The 20046-nt window shown below is 34.1% G+C and overlaps 1 protein-coding gene across 1 annotated transcript; it reads right to left on the reverse strand.

Annotated features, from left to right (window-relative positions):
- Nucleotides 1–6199: 6199 nt before the first annotated feature.
- LOC126968946 (tyrosine aminotransferase) lies at nucleotides 6200–19579 on the reverse strand. The gene is made up of 5 exons (XM_050814180.1): nucleotides 19316–19579; nucleotides 17989–18317; nucleotides 14958–15431; nucleotides 7984–8166; nucleotides 6200–6486 (listed from the first exon to the last, which is right to left on the reverse strand). The coding sequence occupies exons 1-5, from the start codon at nucleotides 19458–19460 to the stop codon at nucleotides 6292–6294; spliced, it is 1326 nt and encodes a 441-aa protein (XP_050670137.1). The 5' UTR covers nucleotides 19461–19579; the 3' UTR covers nucleotides 6200–6291.
- Nucleotides 19580–20046: the final 467 nt, after the last annotated feature.

The raw sequence follows: 20046 nt of genomic DNA on the forward strand, positions 1-20046 counted from the left end.
AGCAAAAGAGGCTAAGAAAGTTGCAATAAATACTATAATCAGTTGTTTTAAATATGCAATGTATTACCGATAGGTAAGAAATTTAAGTAGCTATTAGGAATATAATATTATTTTAGTGATGAACAAAATATAATGTAAAAATGTATACAAACCAAAACGTGTAAAAGTTCAATGACATACATTACTCTTTTTAAAGGGGGGTTCCCTTTGGGGCAATTGAGGTTTTAAGTTATTTTATTTTATTCAGTACTGTCATATATATTAATTTTACTGTATCTTATTCACTTTATTGTAATACTAGCTGACCCGGCAAACGTTATTTGCCATACAATTTAGTTTTAGTGTTCAACGGTTTTTTCTCCGACGTATTTTACAAATACAACTACCTATCTACTTTGAAAAAGTATTTTCATTTTTGGGTAAATATATAGTATATATAATATGACACTCACAAAAATTTGAATTTTTATTGGTAACAGAATTTTCAAAATCGGTTTAGTAGCCAGAGATTATGTCCTCCTAAATTATGTTAAACGATTTATTTCAGTCAGCATACACATGCAGATTTTGCGATGTAAGCATGATTCTGATATGTAAGCTATATTATTGTACAGTTTTAATAAAATCCATGTAGTAGATTCGCATGAAAGAGCAACAAACATACATCCAGACGTCCATACATTCTCACAAACTTTCTTATTTAAAATATTAGATAAAAGATTAGATACATCTTTGGAAAACTAGAAGGTAGGGCTGAGATTTTTACTGTCCATACATCCAGACATCCTCACATTCTTACAAACTTTCGTATTTATAATGTGAGTAGATACTTCTTTGGAAATCCGGAAGGTAGGGCTGAAATTTTCACAGGGTTGCAAGATTAAGTTTAGTATGTATCGATGTATGGGATGTTCATGGGATTTTTAAATTTTATAATACACTAAAATTTTTCACTTTTAGCTAATCGGAACTATTTGCATTTCGAATGTTATATTTTTTGAAACGTTGCAACTTTCTTAGCTATTAAAAAAACAAGTGGCGTGAAATCATTTGTCAATTGTTTTTTTTATCACACATCAAAGTTCTACGTACGCAACCAAAATGGAATTAAGTCGAAAAGATTTTAGAGTGATGATTTTTATGATTTTAAAAGTTCTCTCTCTCCGCAAGACTGTGCCGCTCGTCTTCAAAATGCTTTTGGGAGAGAAGCACCTTGCTTGAGCACCGTGAGGCGATGGTGCTGTATTTGAGAGAGGTCGGGTTTCTTTACATTGAAGAAAACGAGGACTATTGGTGATTGGTATGAGCCAAATTCAGAAAATTTTACACGACGAATTGAAAGTTCGGAAACTTTGCGTTGGATCCTTCATGAATTGACAGCGGTGCAGAAGCAGGCTCGCGTGGAATGGTGCTCACAGATGCTAATGAAGTACGACCACGCACATTCTAATGCTGTTTATGACATTGTCACAAGAGACGAAACGTGGATTTATTGTTTTAAACCCGAAACAAAACAGCAATCTTATGAATGGGTGTTTGAAAATGAGAACAGGCCAACAAAAGTGAGGCAGGCGAGAAACGTTGGTTTTTACCAATTATTAGATTTTTATTCTCAACTACGGGTTCTCCACAATTCCACTTGAAGTTCAAAAGAGTGTTAATGCTGAGTGGTATTCTACCATTTGTTTGCCCAAGGTGTTAAAAAAGTCCGCAAAAGACGACCAAAAAGCCGTGTTCGCCTACATCATGACAACGCTTCTTCACACACGGCCAACAAAACTAAGTCATTTTTAGCTTCCGAAAAAGTACAACTCGTCACCCATCCTGCATATAGCCCCGACCTAGCACCCTGTGATTTCTGTATTTTCCCCAAAATCAAAGATTTGATGGAGGGAAAATACAGAAATCACAGATGAGGGTTTTCACTTTTACCAATTCCGAAGAGTGATAGCGTTCAATCAGCACGTAGAAAACATGCCTTCAGATCTGTGGTCCTCCTGTTTAAAAAAATGGTTCGGTCGCATGAAAATATATTTAAAATGTAAAGGAGAGTATTTTGAAAAGCAATAAACATTATATTTTGGTTATAACATGTTGTTTATTTAAGTTACGCAAAAGTTTAAGTGTGACCTACCTACTTACACATTGTTTTACCGGCAAAATAAGGTATCAACTAAATTAGGTGAAAAAGTTGTTGTGTACTAAGCTATATAAGACACTATAGTATTTTATTGTTCCTAAGGGAACTCGTTAGTTTTCCAGGATGTAAAGCATCTAAGATGTTGACCGGCAATATAAGGTATGAACATGCCAAATTTTATAAAATAATGTGCACAAGTTGTTGTGTACTACGCTATATAAGCAAGTAGAGATTTTCAACTTTCCCACGGGAACTCTTTAATTGTCTGGGATGAAAAGTATCTAAGGTGTAGACCGGCAATATAAGGTATCAACATGCCAAATTTTATTAAATTATGTGCATACGTTGTTGTGTACTACGCTATTTTAGTAAGTAAAGGTTTTTAACTGTCCCACGGGAACTCCTTAATTTTCCGGGATGTTGACCGGGGATGTTAAGTATCATCATGCAAAATTTCAATTAAATCGGTCTAATACTTTCAGAAATAAGTATTTGTACGGGACAAACAGACAGAGAAATAAGAAATTACAAAAAAATCGGGACGTGTACTATTTCTCTTCTTACATCCCCCTGACTCGCTTTTGATCATTTTTTTTCTTTGTACAGAAATTTGATCTCTACAGATTTATTATTAGTATAGATTATTACTCAGACAAACACCGAAAATTAAACTATTAAATATTACTAAACTAGAAAAAAGTTTTTGATAATTGCACCTTTGACAATTTTTACTAATTATATTATATTTTTTGGCTTTGACGACTTTAGTGGTAAAGAGTAATAATACTAAGTTTTAATTACCTATTGATATAATTTCATAATCATTGTAACCCTACGTAGTTTTACATAAGTTGCATATTCTAACATTGAAAAAACAAACATTATGATTGTATAGAAATGTAAAAAAAATGTTATTGTAATAATATTGTATAAGATTATTGAACTTGTTTCTCACTGATTTGTGAAGTTATATTTGATTTTTGTCTAACTGTTAATTATTTATATTTCTATATTGTTAATTCTGTGACACAAAACAATTAACTCTCACATACATATATATCATAATTAGAGTAGTTCTAACACCCAATTATTTAAAGTGATTATCACAGAATTAGGGCCGTACTAAATCCGACCATGTATTCGGCTAAAAAATACACGTGTCAAGACAATGGCGGCTTTTCTTTGGTAGCATAGTACACGTGCCGGCAGTATCGCTTTGCCGGTCGCGGGTGGCGCTTTACAAAGGCAAGGTCGAACTTCGTACGGCGTAGGGTATGGACATCTTCTATCGATAATTAGCTGTCTTTAAAGGAAGTTGTAATCGATAAATAATAAGTTGTTTAATTTTATTTTAAAATTTTTCTGTAATGATTATTGTAAAAATACTTACACCCTTGGTATGTAAAACTAAACGTTTCGCTTGCTAAACGCTTGCTTAAAAAGCTTCGTAATTTTGTTTTTATAAATTATGAAGTAGTTTATAGGTAATGATTGTGAATAAGGAAGAACTAAACAATATCAATTTATTACTTGTTTGTTATTTGAAAGCAACCTATAGTGCCAACTTACTTGTTCGCTTCTCAGGAAATCACTCAGAAAACAGTGTTGTCGTAAGTATTGAACTTACAAAAATAAACTATTTTATAGAAAGCTTTTTTGTTAAAAATATTAAAACATTTGAATAGCACCAAATTACTAGATTTTAATGCCTTCTTTAGGTTGTTGGTTAGTAATTCTAAATAAAGTATCGATAAACTAGAATTGCCCTATTTCCACCTTTATTTTTGTGTTTGTTGATTCAAGAATCAGTTTTCTACCAGCTTCCGGGATGTGTGTCCGATCTGTCAGAGTATCCGTGAATTTAAGTGGGTGCCTTACGTAGGGCGCGATCGTTTTAAGTAATTGACTGTATTTATTAATATAACTTCCTAAAAGTTTAGTAAAATATTTAAATCAATTTTCATTTCTTCGCCAATTGTTAAGAGCTTGTTTACGAGAAGAGAAGTAGATAAGATAAGATTAAAGAAGAAGGAAGAAAGAAAAAAAACGATTTGGCACTTGTGTGCTACGTTGTCGCTCCTCGGTCAAAGTACGTTGTCTAAACAGACTGTTTTCTTTTTTCAAATTAAACTTTGATATTTGTTTTCTTTGAAAATTTCATTTTATAATTTACTAGCTGACCCAGCAAACGTTGTATTGCCGATATTAAAATCGCGATACAAAAGTAACTGTTGATCGTAGATAAGTGACAATTTGAAGTTGTATGTATTTTTTAATGCTGACTCATAATCAAACAAATTTAAAAAAAAATGTAAGAAAAAATTTAAAAAAAAATTGGCGTGAACCACCCTTAACATTTAGGGGGACGAAAACGTTTCGAAGGAGTTTAACTACAAACACCGCGACATGAGAATTTTATATATTAGATGGATTTTAATTTGATAATTAATTTTACTATACTTCTGTGAACCAGTATGATTTGTATTTTCATGTATTTCATATATATGCAATCCACACTGTATAATTTTGGGTAACTTCTGTGCTAAAACGAGACCCACTATACATATTACATTATACATTGTATCTTGCTTTATGATGAGATGTTCTTCTCTCTCCCACACTTTGTCCACATATATTATATTAGTATATTATAAGTCTATGCTTGTTCTACTGTCTTACTGTCAAATATTCATCTCTCTCAGTTACCATTATTAAAATACGTACACTTGATCACTGATTTGACGAGTTGCGACACCTCCTGGAATGCGGACCCAACTTAGGTTCATTTTCATTATTTTCAAAGCGAACATTTTTTATGATACAATGCAGTGCCGCTCAGGATTATTGAAAAACCCAAAAATTTTGAGCGGCTCTACAATTGCGTTCGTCACCTTGAGACATAAAATGTTAAGTCTCATTTGCCCAGTAATTTCATTAGCTACAGCGCCCTTCAGACCGAAACACAGTAATGTATACACATTACTGCTTCACGGCAGAAATAGGCGCCGTAGACGTGGCTAGATCATGGGTACCAAAAACCCATGATCTAGCCGGCATCCTGTGCAAGGGAGCCTCCCACTGGTTAATTAGTGACTATAACCTTATCTATTATTAATTTGTTAATTATTGAATAAGTTAATCATTTTACATTTTACTTTTATTTTGTTTTTAGAATGACGCATCAAATATATAAGGCAAGTGTGTGTTGGCAAGTCGGTCGCGGGAGACCTCTAGAACATTCGTCGACCAAATTGGGAACGTTTTGAGAAAAGGAGAGGTCCGAAGCTCCCGCAACCGGCGAGTATGTATGAAAAGAGTAATGAATGTAGAGGAAGCGCGTGAGGTTTGTATGGATAGAAGCAAATGGCATTCTATTGTCTCTGCCTACCCCAACGGGAACAAGGCGTGAGTGTGTGTATGTATGTATGTTAATAATTTTACCAACAGACAACATAAAAACAGTCCAGGTTAGACTTAGAGTGCATGACAGCTACGTTTTAGACTCACGAATCGCGATACATCAGTATATTAGTTATATTGTGCGAAAGTAGCTGAAAATAGGGGCTAACAGATCGCTTAATTTAGACAATTGATTGTTTTCATATGAAAAAAACAATCAATTGTCCAAATCGTTGACTTTTTTGCGAAAAAAAAAGCATTTTAATAGAATATTAATAACACAAAATGGCGCCAACCGTAAAAGAATATAAGCAGAGATTTTTTTATTTTCTTTACCCATTCTGGGTAGCCAAAGCGAACTATGCTTATACAGCCAAGTCTTCAGTAGATTTTTTTTATTAATTTGAAATTAAAATTTAATTTAATAAGATGAAATGAAATGAAACCTAACATAACTCATTGAATGTAGATATCTACAGATCGAAATTCTGTCATTAGGTAAGAGTAAAATATTTTTTTAAGAACCCAAAAATATTGTTCCTGACCCCACCAGTGCCACACATATGAAATGACCAAACGAGTGCTGTATAAGGAAAGTTAGGAAGAAATTTAGTACAAGTTAGGAATTAGGTATCATTGTTAAGTTAAAGAAAGTCTATGTAGGTGTGTATTAAACATGTAATATTTTATTAGATATTTGACTAAGTAATAGTTTAACAAATAATAAATTTATTTAAAATAAATCTAGTTTATCATGGTAAACGTGATAAGTTTATGTTTATAATTGGAATTTCGTTTGTGGCTGCTATATCTGCATTTTCTTTTTCCTTTCTGTTCTCGTAAGTCACGTGTTCGGTACAGAATAATGTAATTCTCTGGCAAGCTTCTCGTAAAATTTCTTCAGGAACTGTCAATACAATCCTCATGTAGTTGGGATACTCAAAACACTGAAAATAAAACAAAGACTGTAAGTATTATATTATCATAAGACTTACGGCCGTTCCCAATATTCAGTCTATCTCTTACTTGAGATAAAAATCGTAGCAATTGTTGACTTTCTGTCCCAATAAACTTATCGACGGTAACTCACCCTATCCGTGCACGCTGTGTCTCAATGGGACGACTTATACCTTACAGGTGATATAAATTTTGTATGGAAATTGCAATTCACGCGTCCCAATATAAGGCGATAAGAATGACTTATCGGGTATATTGGGACAGCTTCAGCTTATTGACAGCTAATTACTGACAGTAGAAGGTAGTCATTTATCTCTATCTGTAGATAGTATATTGGGAACGGCCGTAACTGCTGCTCGCAACTTCGCCTGCTTGGACGCTACCAAGCGATAATATCTAGCTTCTATGTTGTCCCGACCTCTTTGTCCATTTTCATAAATGGGCTTTATCTCATTAATAGAAATATATAGACAGCTGATATTTTGACAGAGTGTAAATTAGATTATTATAGCTTATTAAGTGCTCGAATAGTGGTTCAACTATCAATTTCAAATAGTACTTCTTCACCTACAATGTAGTCTCGACTGGTAGTCACTAAAATCGTCAGGGTGAGGTCATAAAAGCTTATTAAAATATGCTGAGGCATAATCAGTATTTTTATTTAGGCGCGACTTGGGGGTAACGTAAAAAAGTCAGTTGAAACAATTTTTTAAGCCGTCATAATTTTATGGTTTAAAAAAAAACATTTCAATATGCTCAGTAATATTTTTTGAAAATCTCCAAGTGTATAATTTGCTTATTTATTACTACTTTTGTAATAAAATAATATTAGAATTTTTCTGACATTTGCGACATTCGTTAATTTGTTTTTGGTTTCTTCTTCCATTATTAGGAAAGGGTTCAAGCCCATACAGCCATATTCGTTAATATTCAATAACAACGTCATATTAATATGTACTAAATTTCTTATTATTATTATTTTATTTAATGAGTGAATATTTAAAAATGTGCGAATGGTATTAATGAATTATAAATAGAATATAAAATGAAAATAATAATCAGTCAAATGGAATGGCGGGATCCCAGGAACATTTTACTCTTTCATCAATAAATAAGCATAAAAGAGAAAATCAAGAACCTGATAATGACCTCACCTGTAAAAAGTTTAAGTGTTTATTTTCTGATGAATAATAATATCAAAAAATAACATTATATTACTTTTTGTAAAATATATAAAATCTCACTTGATTTTATATCATTTATAATAAAGACATTCCTAAAGTTAATTATTATTAAGTTTTAGTTGAATTTTACACGCACACACTTTTTTAATTATTACAGAGAAACCTTCATAGGTTAGGTAACATTATCTATGGACGTGAGGTACAATGACGTCACATCGTCGCTTTGTTACGGTCTGCAAAACAATTGCCTGTGTGCGGATATTCAAAGATAATTAATTCTATACTGACTCAAATACTACTTACTTTACCAGGTAAGCAGAATACAGACTGTTCCGTCACTAACTGTTCAACGAATTGGAATTCATTTTTAAATTCAGGGAACAAAGCCATTTTTAATTCAATCATCATGTACATTGCACCTTGCGGCATAATCGGCTTTAGGCCAGGAGCTCGCCGCAGTTCATCGTACGCTAGTTTTGCTTGGTTCTGAAAAAAAAAAGTGATAGTTAAGCTTATTAACCCATTTTTGGATACTGTACAATATAATTATTTATAATAGAGAGTTAAAAAGCCGAAAGCAACTTCTTCAATTTGTGATGTTTTTTAAAGTGATAATCCTCACTTTTGGAATTAATTTCACAAATAAAAGATCTTTGAATCAAGAAAAATCTTTGGGCAAAATCTGACCCAGCTAACGATTTTTTTTCCTACAAAAACCAACCAACCAAAAAATATTTAGTATGAACCCACATTCAATTTAATGTGGTTATTTATTTTTTAAACCATGGCAATAAAATTTAAAGATGAATGATTATTTTCTTATATCATCATCAGTTTTGCCCAATCTGTCATCATTATATGTTGGTCGGTCAATCACCATCAACATTTTTTCAGTCGTAGTCAGACATATATAGTCAGGGGGTGCAAATATGGTGAGAGACTTTGCAGGGAAGTGGGATGAATGGTGAAAAGAAGGGGGGATTTTGCCTAGCAGTGGGAGCCTTTTCGCTTTGAATAAAATGATAATTGCCAACAAGAAACCGCTAATATGTCTAAAGTAGAGATGAAACGGATAGCAGTTTGGCCGGATACCGGACACCGGATATTCGGCCAACCATGTGGCCGAATAGCCGAATATCCAGCGGAACTTAGCCGTTTGGAGATCTTATTGGAATATTTGAAAATGTCTTGTGAAGAGTCCTCAAGTAGCAGTTCATCTTCAACACCGGCTAAAAAGAGTAGAGGAGAGGAGACAGAGTCAACTGTATCTCGCAAAGCTCATGACACGTTTTAGGATTGCTTTAATGAGGTAGCAAATGAAAACAGTACTGACCAGGTTCAACGTGAAGAAAGAAACGCGATAACCTGTGAGCTGGATTTTTATCTCAAGTCAATGTGAATTGATCGCAATCGTGACCCTTATTCTTGGTGGGCAGCTAATGCCAAACAATACCCAAATTTAACAAAGTTTGCCAAAATCTATCTTTCAGCACCTTGCAGCAGTGTGTACAGCGAAAGACTTTTTTCTGAAGCTGGCCTTATTTATGAAAAGAAGCGAAACCGCTTGCTACCTCTCAATGCAGAGAAAATAGTATTTATCCACCATAATTTGCCTTTAGTGCAGTATGAGTACTAATTAATTATTTTTTTTCTATTACACTCATTTACTATGGTGTGATTAAAAATTTACAACTAAAACTAATTATATTTCTTAAGTGATACTAAAACTAACTTTTATTTAGTTATAATGCAAATAATTACTTAAAAATATATTTTTATACAGATGTTTTTTTTAATTCGGCCTGATGCCCATCCGGCCGAATAGTAGGTAGTCATCCGGTATTCGGCCGGATAGTATTAAGGCCGCCGGATAGGCCGGATACCGGATAGTTACCGGATATCCGTTTCATCTCTAGTTTAAAGCCTTATTATAATAAACCTTTATATTTTAATAATATTCCAATTCTCTTTCTTAGTTTTTGCCCTGAATCCCATTATCCACATTACTGCGACATATATATTCATGAACTAGAGACATATATGAAAACATCCTATTAAAAAAAACTGTAGGTAGTGGGTATAGACTTCATACTAAGTTGCCCAGTGACCTTTGAAAAAAAAATAATTATAAATAATTAATGAATCTACAATATTATTATGTTCATAAAAAGTAGAGCTCGTGAGATGAAAAAGAAAGAAACTCAACGGCCACTCTTTTATATCAATGAGTATTCTACAATGGCTGTAATACATAACAAATTAGTTTGTAAGGTTAATGAATCATGCTCAAAGTTAAATGTTAATGTTAAAGTGTTAATATCAAATATATCATAAAAAGGACTAAAAATTATTCTATATAAGTATAAATTATCAATTTGTTATGTTTTTAAAGGGATAATCCTCACTTTTGGTATTAATAGACAAATTTAATTTGAAAACAAAATTTTAGGAACGATGCGAGACTCGATCCCACGAACTCTGGCGTTCCATGCGAGTGCTCTCCCAACTGAGCTAACCGTTCGAGTGATGTATGTTCATAAAATCTTGTATGTTTTGTTTAACTGTCAGGTTGTGCCTTCATCTACAGGATCTACTTTACAGTCGATAACCTGCTCAGCCCCAATATTTGCATATTAGGAAATTGACTTGAGATGTCCCTTTTGCTAATCTGAACAATTTGTTATGTTTTTAAAATGATAATCCTCACTTTTGGGATTAATAGACAAATAAAATTTGAAAACAAAATTTTATGAACGATGCGGGACTCGAACCCACAACCTCTCGCGTTCCATGCGAGTGCTCTCCCAACTGAACTAACCGTTCTAGTGACGTTTCGTCATAAAATCTTGTATACTTTGTTCAACTCTCAGGTTATGGCTTCATCTACAGTAATCATCAGTTGGGAGAGCACTTGCATGGAACGTGAGAGGTCGTGGGTTCGTTCATAAAATTTTATTTGTCAATAAATTATCAGTATGAACAATTAATAGTATATTGGATGCATCAATCTTTACAGCTTGAATTCAATGTTTGTGCAATGCTTGGTGAACACGATGATCGTTATAACTGTCATTATAAGCAATTGCATCCAACAAATACACTGATTTATTAACTATAACAGGTGGATCTGGCACCACAAGCAGCACCCATTCACGGGTTGACGCTTGGTCCAGCCATCGTTCCCCTCGCTTACATACAGGGATTGCTTGAAACTAATTCTAGTAGGCTTCATAAGATACATAATAGCTTTAAGGGTAAATGTAGACCTCTATAATAAAGTCCCAACCACTGTTCAGGCATTATCTTTAAAAAAAAAATGGCTCTGTCGTAAATCCTATTACTCCACTGCTGAATATCTAAATGATCGGACAGCCTTGGACTAGATTGTGATTATTTTATAGAGATAGAAATGATTGTACAGTATTGTATATTTTTACTGAAAGAGCGCAAAAAAAGAATGCTGGGAGAGTTTCTTGCGCCGCTTCTTCTCTCTCAGGGCGCCATTTGTTTCCGAAGCGGTAGTAGTATCTAGTAGTTATTAGAATTGACATCAAAAAGAATTCTAAAGGAATCAATTTTGAGAAAATAAATGCCTTTACATATTTGATGGAAGGAGACGACCTGGCTACCACGCCACCGCAAGCAAAAAAGAAAAAAAAACTAATGAAAGCCTCTTTTCATTGGGTTAATAATATTAATGATTGTATCTGCGGCCTGCGCTCTATATTATGTTTGGAATTTGTTTTGACGGGGAAACATTATAAGAACTCTTGACAGTACGACGTCGAAAGTTATTAGTACTATAAAGGGTAAATGAACCTAATATCAGAATTGCGATCAAATAAATGAATTTTGCATTTATTAAACATACAATTAAGATTAACAATTATCAGGTGAAATTAATTATGCAGATACACGTCCAACTTAATGCGTAACTATTTATCATATCAGTTTTGGGATAAAACGAGTTAAACGGGTTATTATTGTTGATAATTAATACACGAAGCATCGAGAAATAGGTTGAACCGTTGACTCTTGCCACGGAGCCTCCGGTTCGATTCTCGTCCCCCACGTACAATGTTTCAAAGTTTTCGGTTTTTGAATTCATATATTATTTTATCTACACCCATGCTTTAAATCCTTTATTAAAGATTCTGAAACAGTTAGCTTATTGCCAACATTAAAACACCCAATGTTCTAATAACCATTAGAGTTCGTTTGAACTATGGCAAAACAACGTTTGCTGGGTTAGCTTGTTATACAATAAAATGGAGTTCAAACGAACTCTTCAATAACATTTAATTCAAGCGCCCGAATCTCAAAAATAGCTCCTCTGTTTATTGCCCGATGATACGTGAACTATATTATTAATTTAATAATAATATCAATGATATAATAATAATATTGGCATTTATTGTTGATATCACCGTTCCGTGTGATGATTACCTTGTGAAAGCTGAAATAGACAAATTGTCGAAGTACCTAGACCTAGCACACGAGTCTACTCACATGTGGAATGTTATTTCAACAATAATTGTCCCAATAGTCGTTTCCGTAAACGGTCTTAGAGCAAAGAGCCTCGACCATCATCTGAAGAGGCTCTCGCTTAACAACTGGATTATGGGTCAGTTAAAGAAAGCAGCTGTCTTGGGAACGGCACGCATCGTACGGAAGTTCCGCAGTGTGTCGCCCTAACCACCGGCGTAACTATCGTGAACCAACGCCGACGGGACTCTATTTATTATATTTGTAATTTTGTTTTTTTATAAATATGTTATATAAATGTAGAAAATAAGATGAAACTATAATAAAGAGTTTAATAATAATAATTAAAAGGTTTATTTGGTTCAAAAATACAGAAATCTTATTACTAATAACATTATTATGGACATTACAGAACCAAAAGGTGCCTAGTCAGCATTATGTTGAGAATTTTACTTCTCAACGCTGGTATTCTCTAGACACCGACTGATTTATTAATGTGTTCGTTAGCTGTTTGAATAATATTTAAAATACTTAGGGTGAGATCTATAGCGTACTTAGACTTTGCTCAGACATTACTCAAGTAAAATATAGCTGAGTGTAAGCTAGTAGTTTAACAGTGGGAGGCCCACTGTTGCAACGGATGCCGGCTAGATTGGGTACCACAACGGCGCCTATTTCTGCAGTGAAGCAGTAATGTGTCAGCATGACTACGTTTTGGTCTGAAGGGCGCCGTAGCTAGTGAAATTACTTGGCAAATGAGACTTGACTACAGCTAATGTCTCAAGGTGACCAACGCAGTTGTAGTGCCGCTCAGAATTTTTGGGTTTTTCAATCATTCTGAGCGGCACTGCATTGTAATGAATTACCATCTGCTGAACGTACTGCTCGTCTCGTCCTTTATTTTCATAAAACAAAAGCTCAGCATAATATTTTATTTCGTTTTTATAGTCATTTGACAGCTGAAATTTTACTGAGCTTAAGTTAAGACAGCCAAATACAAAAGTCAAGTTCGCGTTTCATCACAATCGGCAAAGGTAAGTAAAGTCTAAGCTAGCTCTATAGATCTTAGGCTTAGAAGCAAATTCTAAGCGACTACTGATGCTGCTACTGCTTAAGTACTTGTGAATCAAAATCGGTTATCGTAACAACAGATTCGCTTTCATTTCTCTCTTGCTGTATCTTCGTAAGAGATGTTTCTCTTTCTCGTATGTTTTTTTTTCTGCAGCGTGACGCAAGCAGTTTACTTTATGTCACAGTGCCATGATTAACTATACTTATATAAGCTGTACAATCAGCTTGGTTATAAGACGTTGGTCTACGATAAACAAATTTAAAGAATTTGTTATGTTTTTTTTAAAAGTGATAACCCTCACTTCTAGGATTAACACACAAATAAAATTTGAAAACAAAAACAACTTGTTTAGATTTACAAGAGTGGCATCTCAAGTCAATTTAATGTGCAAATATTGGGGTTGAGCAGGTTATCAACAGTAAAGTAGATCCTGTAGATGAAGCCACAACCTAAGAGTTGAACAAAGCATACAAGATTTTATGACGATACGTCACTCGAACGGTTAACTCAGCGGCAGAGCACCTGCACAGAACGACAGAGGTCGAGGGTTCTAAATTTTGTTTTCAAAATTTAAAGAAGTTAAAATTATGACTGCTTGTCATCGTCAACACTCCAAAAAGTTTATTTATTTATTTTATTCTTTATAAAAAAAGCTATAGCGCTTGAGATTCGAATTTGCTGATTACTAACCAATGGTCCGAAACTAGTCGGTACCACAGAAAGTAAGGAATTTCGGGGCGAATTGTGACATGATGAATAGTGCTGACCTAATCGCAAGCGAATGTCGCAATGGCTGACTCCAAATCAAACCTTGCAACAAAGCCCTAATTTCCAAAAAATTTTCACTTCCTTTCTTTCACCTCCTTCAGATCTGGTCAAGCAATAACAACAGTCTATTGTACCTACTGAACATCAAACGATGATAGTGAAACTAGGCGTTAGACAGCCCCTTGCTAATTAACTCTGAAATCTTCACCATAACCGCTCCATGGTAACACAAGGTTGAGATCTTCGGTTCGAGAAACCGAACCTCTAAATGAGCCACATTCAAAACCTTCGACATCCTTTCTACTAGCCAGAAGTGTTCCCAACAGACTACGATTTTTTCCGCGATTTGGATATTTTACATGGTATAAAATTTCTGCTCAAGGAGCACTAGAAAATGGCTTTTAAAACAATTCGAGTCAAGTTCCTAGAGTTCTACCGCAAAAATGACCTTCCCGTGAGTTTCTGTATCTATCTATTTTTCAATTCAACAAAATATGTTTTATCTTACAAAATGTTTTAATATTTCAGTACAAACCGGCAACTATAACCCTTATATTCTTTGAGTATTTTGTGCGGGTTCCGTGTTCTAGCCTTTCAGCTTTTGAATCTACCTACCACTCGAAGTGACACTTACGAAATTAATTTAGTCAGTCGCGCACCAATAGTCATGTAATAATGGGTCGCTGAGTAACCATCAAGTAACCCCAATCTCTTCCACATACGGCTATCGTAAACTGTTACTTCTACTATGGGTTATGAATTTAATATCCGTATCTAGCATATATAGGATCCATCCCTACTTTGTGATATTAGTACACAAACATGACAGTGACAGACACAGACAGACATATCTCAGAATAAAATTGTAGAGTTGATGATGTACTAAATTTAGTAGGAAACGAAGAAATATATCTAAGTATAAAATTGTAATATTATATAGTTTAAAAGTTACCTCAATAAATAAAAGCACTTCATCGAAGAAACTTTGTGGCGTGTACTTAAGTATTGATGGCAGTGCTCTTTGTATCAAGGTGCTTGGTCCTAGAATCCTTGTAGATAAATTATTGAGTCCCTTCCGTACCTCCTTTTCTAAAATATTATGACGATCGTGAAGGATTACCCATCCCATCCGCCATCCCGGAACTAGAAATCTTTTTGTCAATCCCCCACATGTGAGAACAGGAACATCTTTAGATATAGACGATATAGCAGTGTATGTGTGTCCAGAAAATACAAAATGTTCATATATTTCATCGGCTATTATAGGCACACAGTTCCTCGAAGCAATGTCTAATATTTCACTCAGGTGTTCTTTATCGTACACAGATCCACAAGGATTAGACGGATTGATGACAACAATAGCTGCCGTATTGTAATTTATCTGACTCTCCAGGTCATCTAGATCAACTTTCCACTGCTCTTCTGGCTGAAATATTAATAATAATACGATAAATATAAGTGTTAAAAGGATATGAAACTAAGACGTAAATAGTGGGTATGCAAATCAAGATCCACAATAAACTCGAAACTTGTTATGTTTCTAGAAACTTGTTACTTAGTATAAATTATAGGATACGAATCAAAATAGATTTGCATGCCGCCTTGTATGACTATAAAATTAATAATACCTACATTTTTATTTATGAGTAGCGCGCACTTTCAGGAAAAAAATATTTGGCGATTATGTGTGAGCAGTAGGTAGGCGTATTTCGGTAAAATCCAACCCATTAAGGCGAAGAGTAAGCAGAAAACACGCAAACATGGTGTTTTTGGACAAGTTTTGTGGTGAAAGTATAGCAATTCGAGCTATGAACACTACTTAATCCTGTTACACATATCCTTAAGTCTTATTTGTAGGTTGATAATGCTTGCTGTTGGTTATTTGTTAACACTGCCGAGTCTTTTTGAAATACCACTTTTCTTCGAAGTTAAACAAGTTTTTTGGCATGGCGTGACGTATTTTATTGGTACTTTTCTCAGAAAAGTTATTCCTATAGCTTGTACTTTTTTGTGTAGATTCATTTATTCAGATTAGTAGTGAATAACGAGGATTGTAAGCATATAAACTGTTTTCCACCCAAGAATTTTGAAAATATTGGCTTTGTTACATAGATGGCAGGCCGGCAGCCGTGAACTCATATCGTTCAAGGTCGCTGGCATTTAGTGTCACCTTAATAATGACTCGTGATTTGTGTAATGACGTGTAACTGTAAAGAACTTTTTCTAGTGAACAGTGAGTGTGCTTCTATTGATAAAAATAATAAATACTTAAATGGTTTATATGCATTCACTGGATTTTCCAGAAGCTTTTAAAGCCTAGAGTCAGTCTAGTCTACTTTTACATAGACTTACTGATACTAGGTATCAGTGAGGTTTGGTGGTATTAGCTATGAAGGAGTGACTAAGCCATACTTTTGTGAAAAAGCTATCAAAACATTGGCAAAAGTGAATTAAGGTACCGGTAAGGATTCTTGAGAAGGTAGTGAAGCCCCTTAACAACACCATGTTCAATAACCAAGAATGGTCCTCACAGCAAGACTTGGAGCCGGGTCATAAAGCTCGGTCTACGCAGTCTTGGTTAGAACGAACGTTCCGGACTTCATCAGAGACTAGCCGTCGTCTAGTCCCGATAGTCAGTTTTAGAGAGTACGGCTTGCTCTAAACGCCATGATAAGTTGGAGTCCCTAAAACAATCCGTAAACTATGGGCCTTATAAGAAAGCTCATGGTCGCTCAGAGGGCAATGGAGAGGGCTATACTCGGAGTTTCCCTGCGAGATCGAATCAAAAATGAGGAGATCCGTCGGAGAACCTAAGTTACCCACATAGTCCAAATGATTTCGAAACTAAAGGGGCAGGGGGCAGGGCACATAATTTGACGGACAGATGGCCGTTGGGGCAGTAAAGTCCTCGAATGGCGACCACGTACCGGAAGACGCAGTGTTGGTAGGCCCCCCACAAAAAGGACCGACGATCTGGTCAATGTTGGAATAGGTTGGATGAGGGCAGCGCAGGACCGATCATCGTGGAAATCTTTGGGGGAGGGCTTTGTCCAGCAGTGGACGTCTTCCGGCTGATGATGAAAAACAATCCGTACGATTGACAGTGAAGAATTTTCCCATGGAAAGAGAGCGTGCTTCTATTGAGAACTGGCGTTTAAAGGACTGTATTGCAGCCAATGGTAACTTCGAATAAGCTTTTAATATTTTAAATTGTTTTGTTTATGTTATGAAACTAACACACTGTAAAAGTAACACGTAAGTAACACACTGTAAAAATCTTGTTTGCAATAGAATTTTTTTTTCTTTATTCAGTATTTATGGCAAGACCAGGTATATTTTATACATCTTATCACAGGTTCTTATTCACAATTATAAATAATAACGTATTCGAAGTAGAATGTATTAAAAAATAAATAAATATATAAATGTTTGTATTTTATTTTAAATCGACGTTGTATCGTTTTGTACAGAAAGTAATTATAAGGTTTTAATATAAGAAAAAGCTACCGACAATGAATTGTTGACAACTTCATATTTGCTAAAAACAGCGCTGCACGAAAACATGAATGAAGCTGAGCCTTCTCTTTTTGCCTATTACTTCATCGCCTAATTATACATTTTATTTTTTGTAATGTTCTGTATAAAAAATATTTATGTATTTATTATTTAACAGCAAGTAAGTATCCCTACCTAAAATGTAGAGTAGTAGTAGACCCTATTTAATAAAAACGACTAAACGAAACGAATGTACTACAAATTAATAAATTTAATTAAAAAAATTCAATCATTGTTGACGCTATTTTAAACAATGACAGACTATAGAAATTAAATAATACAAAATTACTCCCAATAGTAAATTTAAATTTGATTTCAGAATGTCATAAAAATAGCAGATGACATAATTAATCAGCCTCATTAAAGTTATTCGTATCTTAAATTTTAATGATTAATGATCGAATTATAGACTCGAATTAGCAACTTACCAAAAGGTTGTAGTATTTGAGCTCAATTCCCAATCCATGGGCCAAAGTACGATATATCATAAATCCTGGTCGAGGAACAAGTATGTTCTGTCCAGAATCTGCCAGCGCGGTGATCGCAAGCTCAATGGCGTGTGAACAACCACTCGACAGGAAGACATCTTCAGGACTGATATCGCCTTGGTGCGCGCTGTACTCCGCTACAGCTTCTCTAGCTTCTAAAAGTCCTTTAGCAGCAACATAGCCTCGACTAGTGTGTAGGTCGGCGCTATCTTTAATAGCTTGTATTACTTGTTCGGGTGGATTAAGATTTCCAAAAATCGTCGGGTCACCTGAACATAAACATATTTGACATTTTTTTATTATGGAAATGACATATGAAGGTAATAGTTCAATTTCAACACCTAGGTTTAGGTAAATCATTGCTCAAGAAATAGCTATAAGAAGGAATTGGGTATTTGACTAAATTTTATTATTTTGTAATAAATTAACCTAAAAATAATGATATACTTACACTTAAAATAAAATTAAACAAAGAAATACAAATACATTATTTTTTTAAATAGATTAATTTAATCTTATAAAGCACGGACCTTCTGTCCCTATCTCGCAAAAAAAAACATTTGTATTGAGCGATTATGACAAATACTACGTCACATTTACTATGGCTGTCTCTGTTTAATCCGAAATATTAAAGTTCTCATATTTTTTATTTTTTGATAAATTGAATTAGTTTTTTCATTATTTTATTGGTTATCCAGCTTAAAAAACAAATTAACAAAATAAATTTTAGTATAATAATACCCAATTACACATTAGTACACTTTTCAAAGAAATGTTTTTTTTACAAAATTGTAGTCTTATTATCATTGTCCCAGTTATTGGAAATACAATTGTTATTGTAATCTAATATTATCTATTTAATTAATATCAGTAAAACTATATTTATTTAATATTCCCTTTTCAACTAAAGAAATAAATTTCCAACTCCACATAATATGAATTTCATGAAAATCGAATTCATTGCGATCAAAAAATTCATTTAGGCTGAGAACAGCGAGCAAATGTAGTTTTTCAAATGTAGAAGGTCCCTAAATTCTCCTTGTCAGTGATAAGTGACAACGGATAATTAATTTAATTTGGAACATTTGGATTTGTTTACTAGCGATGTCAATTCTTGCCGTTTTATTTTTGCAAAATTTCTTCCAAATCATTAAAAATATTCTCCGTTAGCGTTTCGAAAGATGAGCCTTTTTAATTTCTAAAATGATCTTTACAAAAAATAAAATATGGAACTATTTCAACATGATTATGATAACACTACACTTACCTATTGATAGAGCAATTAATTCTTTTTGCGGATTCGGCTCAACCTTTAAGCATTCCACAATGTTCCTGATAGTGTTGTGAGTGTTACGGGCTAGCGTGGATGCCCGGACGTCCCACTCTTTCTTCTCTTGTCTCTCTCGCGACATGGGCACAAACCTGGACCTGAATCGAAAACAGCGTCAACGCTTCAATTAAGAATAATGTCTCGCTTCTGACACACCTTACTTTTGTATGAAAACGTTTGACGATCACCAGTTCCCTAGTCGTAGAACTGGTTTAGTTATGTATATGAGATGACGACAGAGCCTGTTATTCAAAACATTCCACCCTTGATAGATACGATAATAAATGATACTTATGTAGAAATTAAGTAAACTTCTTTTCCATTTAATAATATTTCATGTACGTTATTTTACAATACATTTTTATTTTACATTTTTATGGCTATTTCGTATAAAGTTTCTAAGAAATTAATAAGACTACAACATAATATTGTTTTTCTCCATTAGCTTTATTTGTGGCCCCCCACATAGGTACAAGCTTTTCCGTGTTCAACCCTTATATAGCTAGTCCTTCTCGAAGGTACTTTTCTATGTCAAAGTTATCAAGTATTTTTGTAATTGGTAACACAGGAAAATAATTAAAGACTTTGAGGTTTTGGGTCATTATCAAGATCGCAAGACAGGTGTTGCAAGCTGTGTTATTATTGTAAATATTGTTTTGTTGTTGTTT

Source organism: Leptidea sinapis, chromosome 17, assembly GCF_905404315.1.
Source record: "Leptidea sinapis chromosome 17, ilLepSina1.1, whole genome shotgun sequence".
In the NCBI taxonomy this organism is placed as follows: domain Eukaryota; kingdom Metazoa; phylum Arthropoda; class Insecta; order Lepidoptera; family Pieridae; genus Leptidea; species Leptidea sinapis.

Excerpts from the sequence above, each read along its gene's own strand:
- LOC126968946 (XM_050814180.1), bottom strand. The coding sequence starts at position 19,460 with ATGTCGCGAGAGAGACAAGAGAAGAAAGAGTGGGACGTCCGGGCATCC. Across the intron at positions 18,318-19,315 it reads ATTAATTGCTCTATCAATAG|GTGACCCGACGATTTTTGGA; the intron begins GTAAGTGTAGTG and ends GTTTATGTTCAG. Across the intron at positions 6,487-7,983 it reads TATTCTGCTTACCTGGTAAA|TGTTTTGAGTATCCCAACTA; the intron begins GTAAGTAGTATT and ends TTTTATTTTCAG.